Source organism: Phaseolus vulgaris, chromosome 1, assembly GCF_000499845.2.
Source record: "Phaseolus vulgaris cultivar G19833 chromosome 1, P. vulgaris v2.0, whole genome shotgun sequence".
In the NCBI taxonomy this organism is placed as follows: domain Eukaryota; kingdom Viridiplantae; phylum Streptophyta; class Magnoliopsida; order Fabales; family Fabaceae; genus Phaseolus; species Phaseolus vulgaris.
In genome coordinates, this window is record NC_023759.2 from 21,065,962 (window position 1) to 21,084,900 (window position 18,939).

The following is an 18,939-nucleotide window of genomic DNA, read 5'->3' on the forward strand; positions in this document are numbered from 1 at the left end:
TTAAAATGGTAGAATTATTAACCCTCTCGCGTCATTATGGATTGATTAACTGGTGGGACAATTCAAAACTTAGTTAAATTTTAAAAAAATGTGTTCAGTTCAGTTCATCATAGTTTAAATGAGCTAACTCAATTAAAAAAATTAAAGTTTTTTTTCAATATATTATTTTTCTAATATGATGAAGACTAAAATCAAATCTAAATTATCAGAATAGCCATCACAAAGAATATCATATCATATTAATATATGATAATGACGTATCTTAATATATATAAAATAATACATGTAATGATAATTCTAAATATTATATTAATTTACGCTACTAAATACAAATTAAATGACAATTCTAAATAACATTAAATAAATTCTAAATACTTTCAAATATCAATTCAAGTATTTATCTTAAAACTTAAATTTCAAATAGAAAAAATACTATCCAAAATTATCTTACTCTAACAATACAATTCAAACCCATAAAAATACAAATTTATGTTCAACATGAAGTCATTGATGGCTCCTACCCTTCTATAACATTAAAGTTGGAGTCTTAAATAGATAAATCTAAAACATATTTATCTAAAATATGTTAACTAATAACAGTGAAAGATTAATTAATAGATAATTAAATTATATTTAAATAATAATAAATAATAATGTTACCTGTTAGATTAAAAAATGGCATCAATCTTAAGAGAAAAAGAACTGAGGAAAAAGTAGAGTTAGAGAAAAAAATGAAACCCCTTAAATTAAGACATATTTATTATTATTTTGAGTTAAATATTTTTTTTTTCAGTATAGTTTTTGTCTCTATTCAAATTTGATACTATTTATTACTTGTAATATGAAAATAATAATGATAAATTATTTTATATATAAAATTGATTCAATTTAAGATAATAATTTTGATTTTTTTTAAATACTACTTAGTTATATGAATAGTCTAAAGTTTGCCAAAAAAAAGAAAACTAATCTCTTATTGTAGTACAGAGACAAAATTAAATTTAACTCTATTATTTTAAAAATTAACAAATATATTCTTATTAAATTGGATTCTTTCGTTTTTAATATTAAAATTAATAATTTTTTTACCCAACTTAATTCAAAACTGTGATAAATTAGATCAACTAATAGGTTTAGACATACTTTCCCAACTAAAAACAACAAAATTAATCATTCATTTTTTTTCTTTTAAGAGTGAAAACTACTTTTACTAAAAAGCCTATCACTTTTTTATAAGCCTTATGGTAAATAGGTTTGGAAATCAAGTCAAGTTAAGTTTAATTAAAATTAAAAATTACAAGTATTGGGTTAATTAGATTGTGGATTAAGTTTTGTTGGGTCTTGCGAAAACCAATCCATCTCTTTAAATTATTTTTTCTCAACAAATAGTCTGATTCGAAATTTACTAATTATTATATTTAAATATAACATTAATTAATATATCTTTTAAAGGTAGTTTTATATAATATGTTTATAGATATAAACGAAAGTATGAATATAGTAATAATAATATTTAAAATTTTAATAATAAAAACTATAGAAACTTATTCAAATCGAATTATAAAACAATAATTTGGTTTAATTTAAATTTATCAAAATTAAATCCAACAAAATTTAATTTTAATATTTAATTAAAATAAATATTTATTAAAAATAAAAATAAATAACAAACTGCATTTTCAAAAACACTTTTGAATTTTTTTGAAATAAGCACAGAATGTCTCAGTATTGTTTAGATATTTAACTATAAAAATATTTAAATTAAAAAAATATGATGATAAGATCGGAAAAAACAGAGGGAACGGAACCTTATATCCAATTTGCTGTCAATTCCAGTATCCAACACTGCAACAGCAATAAGTTTGTGTTAAAAATAAATAAAAACTATCCAAAAGAAAAATAAAACCCCAACATCCAAACCTCTTCCCTCTCGGCGGCGGAGGCGGCGGCCGTGTACGGCGGTGCTTCACCTTCTCTAATTCTCTCATCTGTGAGTATTTCGGATCTATCAACGCTTCGGAGAACTCCCCTTCTAACTCTTCATCGTGCGCTACTTCTCTTAATTTATTTATCGCATGCTAGGTTTCGATTTCTTTAACTAAATTGAATCGACAAAGTTTCTCGTGTATTTTCGCTTTTCTTTAACCAAGTTTTGCATTTCTTGATTTTGACCAAACCGTTTTGTTTCCCCCTTTCTTCCGACATTATGACAAAGCAGAGACCCAAATTAGTCTTATTGCTTTCGCCATGGAGAAATATGGGTCCTATTTGGTCAGTGCTACGTTGTATGCGATGCATTCACAAGCCATATAAGGTTATTGCACTGTCTTCTGACTCTAAATGCATCAAGAAAGACAACTGGTGTTTCTGTCAGTTGCGGTTCTCAATTGTTTTGTTCGATTTAGAAATTATTATAATTTATTGACTATTTTACCGCTATAGTTGTTGTGGATGTGCTATGTTGGCTGGTTTGTGGTTGTAGTTGATAGGGCTTTACTAGGGCGTGGGAGTGAGATTGGAGGAGGTTGTGGCATCTTGCTTATGCAGTGTGTTGATGACAAAATCGTATTTCTGGAAGAGTCAACTGTGTTGTACTAAATTTTTGAATATCCTTTTCCCTGTTCATTAATTACATGTAGACCCTCCTAATATTCCTTCCCTCGTATCTTTATCTGTGTGCCAGATTTGTAATTACTTGCTTATTTTGAAGTTCCTGGTGGTAATCCCTCGACCATGAGTTGTGTTAAGTGCCATGATCCTGGTCCAAACAGCAAATGATATTGAAGCACTAATAATTGAAATGTTTTTTTAATTAATTAATTTATTTTTTCACAGCAGGTTGATGGTTAATCTTGGTGATGTGTGGTTGTCCTGAAATCCTCTTTGTTATGGATATATGTTATGGTTCTTTTTCCAGGTTGCTTAAAGGCAATAGGAGATAATGAGGAAATTCTAGATCTAATTGGTTTTGTCTATAGACATGATTGACTATAGAACATTAAAGTGTCATTTGATTCATGTATCCAATTTCACCTAGTAGGAAAAAAGCTTAATTGTTGTTACTGTTGTTGAAGTGGGAGAAAGTGAAGATTCATCTGCTTATTGAAATTATTGTTTTGAGTGGTCAATGTTCTTGGGTTATTCTTTAGAGGCAATTAACTACATGCTACCAACTTACTTAGGCAAAGTCTGGTTTACAACTTCACATATGTTGGAAATGGGTCTAATAAGTTACATGATTGATGAGATTCATATAGCTCTTAGGAAAATGTATTGAGTGACCTTTACTACTATTAAATGTAAAACTCTTGAATTCAATATAAATATAAGGTTCTTGAGTACTTTTTCACTTTAGCAATTCACTAAATATTATTGTTCAACTTTGTATTAGAGTGGGTTTGATCTTGCTTTGGTCTGTATGCTCTTGTGGTCAAGTTTTGGACGCAGTCTGTTGTTGTTTGCTGTTTATTGTGGCTGCTTGCACTGTTCATGACACTTCTTCTAATTACAATTGCTCACTATTTATGTTCATTCATGAGTGTTCACATCACTTTTTGGTGTTATTGGTTGTTGTTCCTCTCTGTTCATGGATGGAGTGAGAGTTGCACTTTTTTTGGTAGATTGAAGCCATGCAGCTGATCAAAAAAAGAAAAAGAAAAAGAAAAAAAGAAGCCATGACAAGAGTAATAGATCTTGCTACTCCTCGGTTTGGTATTCAAAATTGATGACACCATTGATGCGATCTTCTTTATTGAGAAAATGTGTTAGAATATGTAGATGAGCAAGACAGGAATGAAGATAATGTCCTTTTGATGCTTGGTTCAATTCAGTGTCACTAGAGGAGAAAATTATTGTTATAATGAATAGTCTTAGATAGAAATTATTATAAAGTTCCTGTATATATCTTTTCATATTCTTTTTTCTTCTCTCTTATACGTTGTATCTGATATGTCCAAGGTTATTATAAATGAGATCCTAAGAGAAGGAAATTCACTCTCTCAAATTCATCTTCTACTATTTCGTATTTTTCTCAAGTTGGTATCAAAGCGAGTCGATCATGCTGTGCCTATCTTTGTTCGGCTAGAAATTGTCATTCTGTCATTGTTTGCAACCTTCCATAGTTGTTCGTTGCAGTCCATCGTTGGAGTTTTGTTTGTTGATGTTTGGGTCTGATGCGCCTTGAGGAGTTCAACCCAACCTCGGTCACCACGCATCCAAATTTTGTGCGACGTCCCAACACTATCACGGTTGCCTTAGGAAGGTGTGTCTCACGTGCCACCTTCGAGTGGTAGGAATCCTTTCAGACCATCATGGTTCAACTTGTCAAAGTGTTTTGAGCTCATTTTCGTCCTTTGTTCTTCATTTTGGTACCATTGGGTGGCTTGTCTAGAGTTGCTTATTGTTTCTTGCTCTTCAAAGCCTAGGGTTGTCCTCTGTTCTTTCTCTGTTGCACTGCGAGACTGTATCCCTGCCTCTACCTTGTTTGAACATGTCTTCAGGACTATCTCCTCTTTTTTGGGACTCCTTCTATAACTTATGAGAAATTAAATGGAAAAATACCTATCGTGCTTATAGTTCAACTTTGGTTCCTTGACCAAGGTTTTCATGATTAGTTAAATGAAGATAGGAGTAGAGTACCACCAGATCAAGTTCAACCATGGATAATAACTAATTTTCAGCTTTGTGCTTTGCTTTGGCAATCGGTACAACCCAATATTTTGACCTTTTCAAGTCATTCAAAACCTGTGATTCCTTTTGGAAAATTACCCAAAATATTTTTGAAAATGGTACCCAATGCCTCTACGATTTTGCTAAGTGATTGGGTTCTCTCAAGCAATTTGATAATGACATGTTGTCTTCTATTGTTGAAGCTCAATATGCACTTGAGGAATTTAATATGTTCTTGGAAGTTGACTTATTAAATGAGATAAAAAAGTTGGACAACTTATTAGCTAACATGTAATTGCTTCCATTATTTGTGATAACTTGAACAACATTATCTTCAATCTTCTCCACGAGGACATCAAACATCTCAAATAGTTTTTCACTTCTCTTCACAACATTAGAGCTATCAATAAAGTTCACAAACATTATCTCAGTGGAAGAGTTCACCAAAAGATTAATCTAACATCATCTCTTTCGATTACAAACATGTATCTAACATAATAGAACAACCAAGTTTGTTCCACTACAATTTATGATCTTTCAATAACCCATTATCGTAGTCCATCTCCTTCTTGAGGAGTGAAACTCTACTTTCATGATAAGTAGGAGTCGATAAATTTGGCCCATAAGCACTGATGACATCAATCATATCTTGAAAGCTTTTCAATCTAATGACAAACCTGTTTGCTAAAACGAGCAATATGTTGGTGCACTAGTGCCTTCAAAATTTTGTCACATGCTTCTTTGGTATTTGTTTGTCTTAGTTTGTCCTTTTCTTTTTCGCTATTGCTATAATTGGATTTTTGCAAAACATACTTGTTGGCCCTTTTTTCATTCTTTCTCCCGACATTATTAGGTATGGAAATTTCAATTTCATCTTCAGTCAATATCATCAATCACATCATCTATTGGATTTACATACGTGACTTTTTTTTTCTCTAAATAATTTCCAAAACTCTTCGATGTTTTTGGAAGTCTTGGTCCAAGATGCAACATTGTTCTTTGCCTTTAGATGTTCTTTGGCTCTAGTAATTTCCTGTTTCATAAATTGTCCACAATAATGACTGACTATAATGTTCAAGTCTAATTCATCCGACAAATGAGAATACTTCCAACCCAGGTCATTGAACTCATCCCACTTAATAAACCATCTTACATTCACTCATCCTTATATTTTATTTTTTGTGAGTGAGGTGAGTCAATTTTTGAACTCTCCTTGTCAAGACCATTGAGATTTAGGGATTTTGATATTGAAGTACATAAAGAGTGCTTTAGGCAAGGGTCTTGTTTACTAAATCAAGGGAAACACTCAGGTAGTTGGATACTCAACTGCTGATTGGAATGGTTCACCTAGTGATAGGCTAATCCAATTTTGGGTATTGTGTTATTGGAGGAAATTTAATATCATAGAAAAGTATGAAGCAAAAATGTTGTAGCAAGATCAAATGTTGAAGTAGGATACAATGCCATGTCTATGGTAACTTGTGAACTGAAATGGCTAAAACAACTCCTTAAAGAACCCAAGTTTTATGGAGCTAAACTAATGACTATGATTTGTGATATTTAAGCAACTTTGCATATTGCTTCTAATCCAATATTTCACAAGAGGACTAAAGATATAGAGGTTGATTGTCATTTCATCAAGGAAAAGATCAAGTTTGGAAATATTGTCACAAGCTTCGTCAATTCTATGATTAGTTGTTGCATACAATTTATATGCTGCAGCTTGAGGGAGGGTGTTGAAAATGAGAATAATGTATTTTGTTTATTATCAGAGTCTCGTAATCTTTATTTTTAGCATGTACAATGCCCTTTTCATATTGTAAATGTATGAGTCTGTATAAACAACTTATATCTGTTCTGTATTTGCAAACATAGTATTTAGTCCAATGTCTCTATGTTCTCTAGTTTAACAAAGATGATTGGCTTTCCTTAATGATTGATTTGTCCGATTTTGAATGTTCTTTTTTTTGTTTCCATATATACATCAAGTTTTGCGTGTTACTGACATCTCACTCATGTAAATTATAGGAGAATCTCCAGGATATGTGAAACTTGGCAAAAGGCAGTATGAGCAACGACATATTTGATGGACAGTTGTTTTCTGAGAAGTTGTTGAATGTCAACAATTCACAACATAGCATTCAATGTATCCATCACTGATCCCTATTTTCTTTATTGTTTTTGTTTTTAATGACAATTTTCTGTTGGGTTATATATGCCTTATCAGTTTGCCAATACATTATTCATGCAAACTTTCTATGACATGATTCATTCTTTACACGAAGTGCAATTGCAACAACACCTCACTGTGGCTTTTTTGGATTTAGAAAAATAGATGTAAAGAAATGTGGTCTATATGATCTTGATGTAAAATCTGTTTTTTGATAGTTGAAATGTTGCCCATGTAGAGTTAATATTTCTTTTTGAATTAGGATATGTCTAAATTTGGGCAGACAATGGATGTGATCTTACTTTGCTATAGTTTTGACTTGCAGTACCTATACATTGTTATTTTTTTTTATATGCTATGAATTTATTTATATATTAAAAATGCCCATTACACTTTGGGCCTGCTTCGAAAAATTTCTCCATATGCACCTCTAGGAGAAAAAAATAAGATGATTTTTTCCCCCCTAAAATTAACTTATACACAAAAAAAATAAGATTTTAGAGAAACTATATGGAAGAGTTTCTAGAAATTAATATGCATAAACAATTTTTGCTTATGGAGAATGTTATTTAATTTTTTTTCTGTTTATTTTAGTTTCTTCAAATTTTTATTGGAGAAATTTATCCAAATATATCCTTTATTTACTTGTTTACTTAAGTACCATGAAACAACTACCCATTTTCAAATATAGTAGTTTCTAATATCCTTTTATACGGAAAATTTTGTCGATACTGACAATGATGGTATTTATTTGATCAACTGAAACTGAAGTAAAGAGTTAGGGGGACTAGATGAAAGAATTTTGAAGGTTATAGTCATATCTTTTCAGGTTGCTGAAATCATCCCCGGGATAAACGTGTAAAGAATATTCTTCATAATACTATAGCTACTCTATATGGTACACTAATTTTTCATCAAATTTTTTATTGAATAACCTCTTCGGGTGGAGGGGTGAAAATTGGGGGATGTCCTCTCGTCTTAGTTCTTTTCTTGGTAACATGTTTATGAAGATTTTTTAGTATTTGTTGTTTATGCTGTTATATGGTGAATTTTTGATGGGAGTAATTTATTTTTGAAAATGCCTCTTTGCTCTTCCTTGTTATTTATTATGGTGGGACATAAATATCTTTTTTCTTCTATTAATTACTCAACTCAAGTTTTGTTTATGGTTCTTTTGATGGACTTGCTAATACTGTTATGGAATTGGGTTGTAGTAATTTTGCCCTGTTGGCTCTTTATTTTTTGCTTATGTAGAAGTTTCGTCCCCTTCCCATTGTTTTTCACTTTTTCTTCACATTATTTAGTTATTTTAATAGCTCACAATAACAAATTCATTTTGCTTGTCAATCTCTTAAAATTTTCAGTAACATTTTAAGTTTCAGCTATCATTTTGATGAATATGAAGAGTTTTTAGTTAGAGAAAGAAATGTGTATGAAGCATGGCGACAGTGAATGCTGTAAAACGAACTAAATCATCAAAGCAAAGGAACCCAACAAAAGATTATTTGTAACAAATGATTTGTTTTGTCCCTTTTGCAAATCCTTCAGAGAGGGCCCTTCCCACCCATCCTAAGAGACAGCTAGCATATGGTATAGGGAAGCTAAACACAACTTGTTTAAAAGGTTTTTTGAGATGTATGTTGTACCAGAGTTATAAATAAGCTAGTTGCATTTATACTGTTGGTAAATGATAATAGCATTTTGCTCATTTTACTTCACTTGTTCAATCTAATTTCCTTCACATTATTCCTCCTTCCTCCTTCCTCCTTTTGGTTATCTATTAGTGGGATTTGTGTTGCTATCTGTATTTCTTAAGCAATAATTCAGCCTTGTCCCGTTGGTGTATTTCTCATCGGAAAAGAGCAAAAGAAATAGTTGAAACTTGGGATAAATTATTCAATGCTTCCCAGAAAGAGCAGTGTATCACTTTTCTATACCTGGCTAATGACATCCTGCAAAATAGTAGACGAAAGGGTAGTGAGTTTGTCAACGAATTCTGGAAAGTTCTTCCAGAGGCTCTAAGGCGTGTTTGTGAAAGTAGTGATGACTCTGGAAGGAATGCAGTGGCCAGACTAGTAAGTCTCATTACTCTACAAATTCTCTGAATTAATTGTATTAAAAACACAGTATAATCATTATATTCAACCTTTTATACTTTGCTTATATTGTAATGGTGTAGAATTGTGGGGGCCTGGTTTGGTTGATATCTTCTTGTCCCTTTCTATTTTTCTGGGCATTTCCCCTTTTTATTAGAATGAGTACACTGAACTGAATGGTATATTGCTTAAAATGTTAAAACTGTTTAGGTTAAAGTATCTAAATTGTGCTGTAGTTTTTAATTCAATTTTGTAATTGATATAGATTTTTCCTGCATCATATGTCAGACATTTATCCTTCTAGGTGTGGGTTTCTTTTGTGGGAATTTCATTTATACTTATTACTAATGTAGACCAATGCTATGAAACTTGAGGAGGGGATAAAAAATCGTAACTCGAAGTTACTAATATATGAAAAATTATATTCATAAACATGTGCCTCCATATAAAAATAATATAGATGATAAAAATAACTCATACATAATAATAAGTCCTTAAGTAGTAAGATTTAATACATAACAAAACTTAAAATAGGTTCATAATTCATAAAATGTTAATGCATAAAACAATTAATAAACATAAATTTTTAATACAAACAAACTATCCAAGAAAATTCTTATATTAAACGCACGATAATCATCGTCCTCCTCCACTTGATCTTCACCTTCATTGATGTCATCTCTTCCATGACCTTCATCATTATCAACAATTGAAGGTACCTCCAAATCATCCATAGGTGCAACAACACCACCTCAACTAGCATCTTTTTCATCTTCTCCAATTTCAAAGTTGTCTTCATCTAAAGCATCTAAAACTTGAATTTGCTTCATTCTCCTCCAAGTCCATTCATCATCAAAAGCAAGATCATCAATGTTATAGTTTTTTGTTTTCCTACATCCTTCTTCAATTTTGAATTAGTCATCATAAACTTGACATCATTCATGATCTTTTGCTTTAAATGATTTATTTTCTTGGTGTGAACCTAAATAAGTATAAAATTGATTAACACATCATACTATAGCCTCCAAGTCCATTCATCATCAAAAGCAAGATCATCAATGTTATAGTTTTTTGTTTTCCTACATCGTTCTTTTTCTTCAATCTCGAATTAGTCATCACAAACTTCACATCATTCATGATCTTTTGCTATAAATGATTTATTTTCTTGGTGTGAACCTAAATAAGTATAAAATTGATTAACACATCATACTATACCTCTTAAAAATAATTATAAAATCAATTTCATAAATTTAAATTCTTACTATTTCTAAAGCACTCCAATTATGCTCACAACCGAAGTCAAACTCAATACTCTAATTGCAAATCTTTGAAATTTTGGATGTGTTCCAACATCCTTGAAGTCCCAACTAGATGATGCTTCAATCAATAAATCCGTCCTATTAATACTTACATTTTACATTTCTTGCTTTCCCATCAATAGAAATGCAATGACTCCATATAGGATTAGTCCTTGCTCTAATTCCACTTCCTCTTATAGGATCGACATGACCCAATGATCCTTTATTAAGCTAGCAGCATCGCATACTCCCAGAATCGTGAGAGTTTGCAATTTTACTCGCAAACTTGACAACATTGACATAAACATTTAGATATTCAACTAGATGTAAGCTATTGGTGTTTTTGTTGTTTTTGTTATGGTTAGGTAACCTCTTTCTAGTCTATATATAGACTCTCTTTTCGTACTCTTTGTCAATGAGTGAAAATAATATCCAGTTCTTGTTTGTAAAGCTTTTCTTTATTTCCTACATATCACGTTCTAATAAGGCATCATGAGCCAATAAATTTTCCACAATGGTCAATTAGAGCTCCCCTTCCATCCCCATCCTAGTTTTTTCCAAATTCCATTACAGATAAACTTGAGAATTCCAATTATCCTTATACTCTGCTATTTACAACACTCCCCATCAAGTTGGTAAATAAATATCATTCCCAATTTGCCTACAGGATTCTACTACGAGGGAGCCCTTTAGTGAAAGTGTATGCTATTTGAAGTCTTGTACAAAGGTGGGTTGTAACGATAATACCCTTGTTAAGATTATCTTTGATGAAGTGTTTGCCAATTTCAATATGTTTTGTTTTATCATGTATTGGATTATGGACAATGGCCACGGATTTTAACCTTTATTTTAAGGTCACCCAAGCATGATTTTCAAACAAAGTCCTTCACACACATACATCTTGAGCAAGGGCTTGAAATTTAGCTTCTGCCCTAGAACAATATACTCTATCTTGTTTTTTGCTTCTCTAAGTTACCAGAACTTCTCCAAGTTATTAGACCAAGAAGTATATAGTATCCAAAGGAAATTTTTGTTAGTAACATCAGGGTCAAAAAGTCTTCTTTCTTGAAAAACACTAATTTTCTTGGGGTTGACTTCTAGTACTAAAATAATTTGGTGAACTACTTTTATCTATTTTCTCTTGGATCATGCACATACTGGCTTACTAGAATAATTATGTAAGAAATGTTTGTTCTTGTGTGAGTTAGATAAATAATTGTTCGTACAAATATTTGATAATGGGTCTTTTCTACAACGGAGCCCTCTTCAGTTTCAATTTTATTGTTGTATTCAGTAGGAACTCTTGAAATTCTACACCCTAGCTTATTTGTTTCTTTAAGGAGATGAAGTACATGTTTTCTTTGTGAAATGAAAATTTCCTTTTTGGAATAAAAACCTTTATTCTAAGGAAATACCTGAGTTTTCCTAAGTCTTTCTAATTCAGATTGGGATGCCATTTTTTTTCCTTAAAAGCCAATTTCATCCTCTCTTGAAATAATGATATCATGCAAATGGACAGAAGTATAATGAGTTTACGGTAACAAACTGCTTCATGAATGAAGTATGATCTTCTTGGTTTTGGCTTGTGTTCTTAGAAAACCATTGCTCCGGTAAATCTCCCGAATCATGTTCTTGGAGATTGCTTAAGAGTTTATAAAGTCTTTTCTAGGAGACATACCTTATTTCTTCCACTGAGTTTCAAATTTTGGATATCCATGTACACTTCTTCTTAAGCTCTATTAAGAAAGAAATTTTAGACATCCAACTAGTCCAAGTTCCAATCAAAATGAGTTGCTAAAGCAAGAACAACTTGTATTCATCTTAGCTACAAAAGAAAATATCTCCTCATAGTCAGTTTTGTAAGTTTGAGTGTATCCCTTTAGTAATCAATCTGGCTTTATATTTGTTTGTTGTCCCATTTTCCTTTTATTTCACTGTAAATATTCATTTGCACGCTGCAACATGTTGTCTCTTGGTTTGTCAAAAAAGTCACTTCATGAGTTTCTTTATAATGCATTCATTTCCTCTTTTATGGCTTGAGTCTAATGTTCATCTTTCTTGGCTTCATGGACTGAGGTTGGAATTTATGTAGTGTCAATGGCAACAATAAAGGTTTGATATTTATTAGAAAGATCGTCAACACATATATATTGAGAAATAAGACATTCAATGCATGATCTTTTTCCCTTTCTCATAGAAATAGATAAATTCTCAATAACACTTACCTCTTCACTTGTATATATAAGGATCCTCACCTCTGAGTTAGGCAATTCTTGTTCTACAGTCGAAGTGTGTTGTTTCCTTTGATATTTTTTGCCAAATAATTTTATCTTGTTCCTCATTGTGAGTTGGTTCGATCCCATTTGTGGTGACTTCATAGCGTCTTCATCCTCAATTGTTACGATTTCCTCCTCTTCCTCGTGATGCTACCACTCAAGGTAGTCTTAGGATCGAAAAGATAAACATGAATAGTCAATCGGAAGACCGTAACACGGATCGTAACATCCTACAAATTTTATGAAAACTTATATACATACATAAAATCATTTTATTATTCAAAATTCATAATTGAATTTTGATACTATATAAAAGAGTACATAATTAGGTGTAAACACCACATCCTATGATAAGAGTAACTATGTACTAGTTACAAAATAGTGAGAAAATAATAATCTTGTTAGTTAAATTCATATTTAGCTTCATGATTTCCATCTCCTTCATCATTCAAATCAATCATGTCTAAGTCATGACCATGTAAAGATTCATCATCCTCTACTTCGATTGGAACCAAGTTTTCATCCAAATCAAATGTTTCATTATGCTCATGCCCATCTTCCATAATCCACTCGTCATCAGATGAATAATCATCAATATTAATTTGAGTTGGTTTTCTTGTTTGCTTCTTAGCTAATTTTGAATTAGCCATAACAAAAACAACATCATTCGTTGTGCTTTGCTTTAGCCTATTTACTCTCTGTGTGGACCTATACAAATGCAAAGACAAGTATTATAAGCAATTAGTGGATTAGTAGACTAATGTTATTCTAGAGATATATTTTAACATTAACTTACCATCTTAAAGGAAATACTGTTACGCTAAGATCCGGAAGAGCTACTTGTCAAGCTCCTGGATACTCATCACCATAAGACTCCCACCAATCTGCTAGAGTCTTTAAATTGATTGACCTAGTAGCCAAGGGACAACCAAAATGTTTTGCTCGTTTTTTGAAATCATCAATTTGAACATCAATGAGGGTTTGTTCATCCTCATCCTCCACCATTCTAGTTATGCATTCCATTAGACCTTGTTTCACTTCCAAATCTGCTTTAAACCCAGGATGATAATGCATTTGAGGGTTAAGAAAATCGCCTGCAACATGCAAAGCCTATGGAGTTTCTTGTCCAACCTTTCATCAATGATGTTCCACAAAGGCAAATAGCTAACTAAAATATGTTACATTGAGTTAGTTTTTGTTTTGAATTTCAAAATCACTATCTCAACAAACATAAAATACATCTTTTTTGACACAATCGAAAGCCTTTTGTATCTTCTCTTTAGCTTGGTCCATTGCTTCATAAATGAAACCCATGACTGGCTTTTGATCGGAATCAACCAATCGAAGCACTTCAATGAGGCAATGCACCCTTCAAACACGTTATGATATTCTTCCAAAATTTTGGTCTAAAACCACATCCAAGTATTTTTTCATCATTTGTTTTAGCAAACCTGCTAGACTTCCATTCATCACTAGTAAACATTCTAACTAAAGCTCCCTTATTCTCATGGAGGCACCCTAATTGTGAAGTAAGATGTAGCAAAGCGAGTAATACTTGACCTTACCAAATCTCTTCTCTCTGTGAAATGAAGTAGAGATATTAGAAAAGATCTTGAATAGATAAAGGTAGTGATTATTTTACCTATTGGAATGGTCTCCTCATGTATTGAGATTTTCTTCTCATAATTCTCCAACATTAAGTCAACACAATGTTCAACACAAGGTGTCCAAAATAACTTTTTTTCTCTTTGTCATCAACATTTGACCAACAACTTTGTAGTTTGCTACATTATCAGTCACAACTTGAATGACATTGTCTTCCCCCACCTCTTCAACAATGTTATCCATCATCTGAAAAACTTTCTCAACTGTTTTAGATATAGCAGATGCATCTATGGATTTTAGAAATACAGTTCCCTTTGAGCTCTTCACCAAGAGGTTTATTATTGTCCTTCCTTTCTTATAAGTTCAACCATCATTCATAATCGTACATCCCGTTTTCTTCCATTTATCCCTATGTGATTGTAGAGCAAGTGATGCATTTGTAACTTCCCCCTTCAAATATTTGACTCTAATCTCATGATAGGATGGAGGTCTAAATCCAAGACCATGTCTTGAAACATAGCAATGAATTCTCCACTCTTTGCCACATTGAAAGGTACAATTGTTTTAAAAGAACCTGTCAATTGCTTGATATGGCTCCTCAGTAAGACCTTTCTTAAACATGTTGTTGTTGGTAGTTTGTATATTCTTAAAAAATATTTCTGTCACTAGGTTGTTGCTAGACCGAGTGGACTCCTCCTCACTATTTTTTCTTTTCTCACCAACTTTTGCCATTTCCTCATCATCCATACTAATTTAATTTTTGTTGCAAACCAACAACAATTTTCCATATTCCCTTTTTAACTTCATCAGGAGCATCCTTGCATGCTCCAACATCCTTTTGAAGAAAGAATAGGGTAAATCCCTTGTGTATTGAACACATAGGGTTATGTTTATATAGGAAAAGAAACATATGAGCTAAGCCCATTACATAAATATGATATATCTAACAATATCTATATCTCATAATATCTAATTATATCTTATAATATCTAACACCAACCAAGTGGTGCTTCTATCGATAAACCCCCTAATAATACCTTTGGACAGTATCATGACTTTTGATTGAATCCAATCATTGCAGTGGGGAAGTTATGGCAATTAATTAAAATCTAATTATCGTTGGAGAAGTTGTGTTCCACTTTCACTTATTTGGTTTTGTTTCATTTCACTCAGCAGTAAGTGGTTTCGTTCACTGTGTAGTAAGTAAGTGATTTTGTTTCACTATACTAAGTAAGTGGGTTTGTTTCACTTATTTGGGCTTTTTATTTAATTGGTCCCATCTGCTGCTGTTGCCTCCATCTTAAACAGAAAGAAACCCTTAAATCAACTACACCATGTGTATCTGTGAAGCTACCACACCACATCCACCTTTCAGCCACCGTGCCGCACGTCGTCACGACACTGTAAGCATTGCCGCGCCGTTGTAAGAAGCACTGCATGTAGACGAGCTGCTGTGAGGAACGCCGCGAGAGGCGTCAGTGCAAGGTGTGCCGCTGCAAAAACTGCCACGAGAACTGTGAGAGAGACGATCCCACATGATCCGTCAAAATCGTACTTTTTTGGTGATTATAGATCGGCAACATGACTATATATCATAAAATCACGATCTTATGACGCAACTCGTGATTTTGACTACCATTCTGCCAGTGTTGATGTTTCAATAATTTCCACTAAGTTTTCATCTTTTAAGAAGGTAGGCATCCAAAGAAGTCTGGTGACTAAGCTGTTCATTAAAGGAAGCTAATCACCAACTAAAATTTGCTCATATACATGATTAAAATCTGAGTGTAGACTTCTTAGAATTAGGACCATATATAACTTATCATGTTTTTTTTATATCCTCCAATGGATCAACTACCAAAAATCTCTTCAATTCTTCTATTCTAGCTCAAGTCTTTGCTACATATTAGATTTTATCATGATTGGTTTGCATGAGAGAGACTGCACTTTGAGTTGCATCAAAGAGACATTGAATGTCACTAAGAAAAATATCTTGCACCATTTTCCAAAGGAAGAAGATGCCTTAAACAATATGATAATTTCTTGGATGTTTTATTCAATTGGTTGCCATAAAACAACACATTATTGGAAATGCAATTTCTACCACTAAGGTTTTTCTTCATTCAAAACCTTAGTCAAATCCTTCTCCAAATGGTCATGGTATCCTTGACCAAGGAATTGTAAATCCACGGATGCAGACCAAGATAATTAGTTTTTCTAGTTTAGCTTTGTTGTGGTCACAATAGGAGTAGCAAAAAAAGTTGAGTCTATTCCAAAGACAAAGACTACAACTTTTTGGAGAGAAGGAAAGATCCTAGCCCGTGAGCTACGTTCAACGAATCAAGGGTAGAAAGGTGCCTAGAAGGCGTTGAAAAGATGAACGATGGCAATTTAATGTGATTCTGGCATCGAGATGGTGGTGTGTTAGACACACACTTGGTGAGGGGTTGGCATGCAACATTATGTGGCATGTCGAAGAGCTTTTGAACAAGCAACCACCGGGGTTGGGTTGCGCTCCTCGAGGCACACCTAACCTTGACTTTGTTGTGGACAATAGTGAGGATGGTAGACAACGACGAACTACTGTGGTGGACGATGACAACGATTGTTGGAGATAGTGCATTATTCGTTTGGCAACTAGGGCATGAGCACTTTGAATACTTTTAATTTTTAGACTTCTATACCAATTCTGATTAGAATACCACAATGATTGGATACATTTTGTATTAGATTATGTTTATAATATCATGTAAAACATGAATTTTCTTATGTTTTAAATTTTTTATTTATGATAACTTTGTACTAGTTTTATATATTATATCGATTTTTAAAATTTTCCATATTCCTGGGTCTGAGTTGTATCATATACTATATCTATATCACATACTCTATCTGTGCTTCCTAGGTTGTCATAAGATAATAACAAAAGAAGAGTCTTTTCGGTCAAGTTGGGGGTTTGTGTGTGTTCTTAATCTTTATATCAATTGAACTCTACTAATTTGTATATCACTATCCATTTTTAAAATTTGTTTTATTCCTATGCCTGTGTTATGCCATATCATATCTACAAATTCATTAACGTGTATTGTATTTCTAGGTTATTTAGTAATGTAAAAGAAATGTCTAGTTTGGTCATGGAAAGGGTTTGTGCGTGTATTATTAATCCTTAAATCAACTTAAGTGCAAAGAAAAGTGTTATACTAGAGAATCCACTTTTGAACTGAACACCCATTAGTGGGATGGGGCTACATTGCTGGGTTGTTTTTACATAGAGATCCATTTTTGTTAGCTATACGTTACTTACCTTTTTTTTTCTTATGTCATTTGTTTTATCTATTAGTATTTTCTAAGCTGACCTTTCCTTCTTTTTCATTTCCTTTTGGTTTGAATTTGGGTTTGGCGTGTTGGATTGGATTGTTAATAGGTTGCAATATGGGAGGAGAGGAAGGTTTTTGGTTCACGAGTTCAAGGACTTAAGGATGAAATAATAATGGGTAAGATCCCCCCTCCATCTGCAAGCAATGGAAAGAGTTCAAATTCTATCAAGATAGCAAAGAGGGATGCCCACGTGAGAATAGTAAGCAAGTTGCAATAGCTTGTCTGATTATGATCTGTTGCCTGTTTGATATTTTGATATTTCTGATTTTGAGATGAGTCAATGCTTGGTCCTCTTCAATGCAGAAACTGGCTGTTGGGTGTTTGCCAGAGAAAATACTATCTGCATTTCAGCCTGTTCTTGATGAACATCTTAATGAGGAAGCTGCTTTAAACAACTGCAGTGCTGCTGTGCTTGGTGTGGGTAAAGTTGTGGAAGATGTTGAAAATACATTGGCTCAAGGTAAGAATATTTCTAAAGGGACTCAATATGTTCTGCCTTCTACCCTAGCTTGACTGATCATGAATCTTTTTATTTGTATTTTCTAAGTATAGTTCTGCAGGACTAACTGTAGATGGTTTTGGAGGAATGGTTATTGTAACCGAAACACCAATTTTAAAGTGTAAAAATATTATGTAGAAAATTTGAATTCTTGGTCATACTTGTGACTGAAAGAATAAATAAAATTAGAAGTAATAGGTCTTGTAGTGGAATGGTTTCCCTAATGTTAAAAAAAAGAGATTCTTAAGTGTGATGATCTCACTATTGATTTTATAAAAGTTTCAGTTTAGATTAAAATATCCCTTCTAACACTTTAATTTAATGATGACCGAAGATTGGTGAGTTTTTTTCTCATTTGATGTATACTACATTGAAAGGATTGCTTGTTATTGTGTGTTTAATCACACAAGTAAATCCTTTATTTATAATCATTCATTCAAAGTATATTATGGGGAGACTTAATTATGACTAATAATGGAGAATGTCTCTAATTATCAGCTATACAAATTTCCTAATTACTAAGATAAAAATCAAATTTTATTCATATTATATATATATATATTATGTATGTATATGTCCAACATTTTGGTGAGTACACCTACAAGCTGAAAAAAGGCTACAGCCTGGGATACTTAAACCCTTAATCTAGGTACACTAAAAAACTGCTTTATAAATACTGTACAACAAATAGTAATAAACAACTATTTTAACACTCCCCCTAAGTCGAAGTCTTGTCAAAGCGTGAGTTGCAACTACAAGACCTTTATCTTTGAAGAAGTTCCCACCACTTTCAATATGTTTAGTTCTCTCATGTTGTACTGGATCATGGGCAATGCTCGTGGCTACCTTGTTATCATAGTACAATTGCATAGGATGTCAACCTTTATTTTAAGGTCATCTAGTATGATTTTCATCTAGAGTCCTTCACACTTGAGCAAAATACTTTATC

General features: G+C 32.5%; 1 protein-coding gene across 4 annotated transcripts in view; it reads left to right on the plus strand.

The window, feature by feature from the left end:
- The first annotated feature begins 1,773 nt into the window (after positions 1-1,773).
- LOC137813774 (uncharacterized) overlaps positions 1,774-18,939 on the plus strand; it is a 30,407-nt gene continuing 13,241 nt past the window's right edge. The window contains exons 1-6 of one of the 4 annotated variants that reach the window (XM_068616195.1): positions 1,812-1,990; positions 2,219-2,314; positions 6,697-6,814; positions 8,666-8,913; positions 17,538-17,690; positions 17,795-17,951. In XM_068616195.1, the coding sequence (XP_068472296.1) occupies positions 6,736-6,814; positions 8,666-8,913; positions 17,538-17,690; positions 17,795-17,951 (637 nt within the window). In that variant the 5' untranslated portion in view covers positions 1,812-1,990; positions 2,219-2,314; positions 6,697-6,735. Of the gene's footprint in view, positions 1,991-2,218; positions 2,315-6,696; positions 6,815-8,622; positions 8,914-17,537; positions 17,691-17,794; positions 17,952-18,939 lie in introns of all 4 variants that reach the window. The other 3 variants (XM_068616197.1, XM_068616194.1, XM_068616196.1) reach the window with 3 other exon arrangements.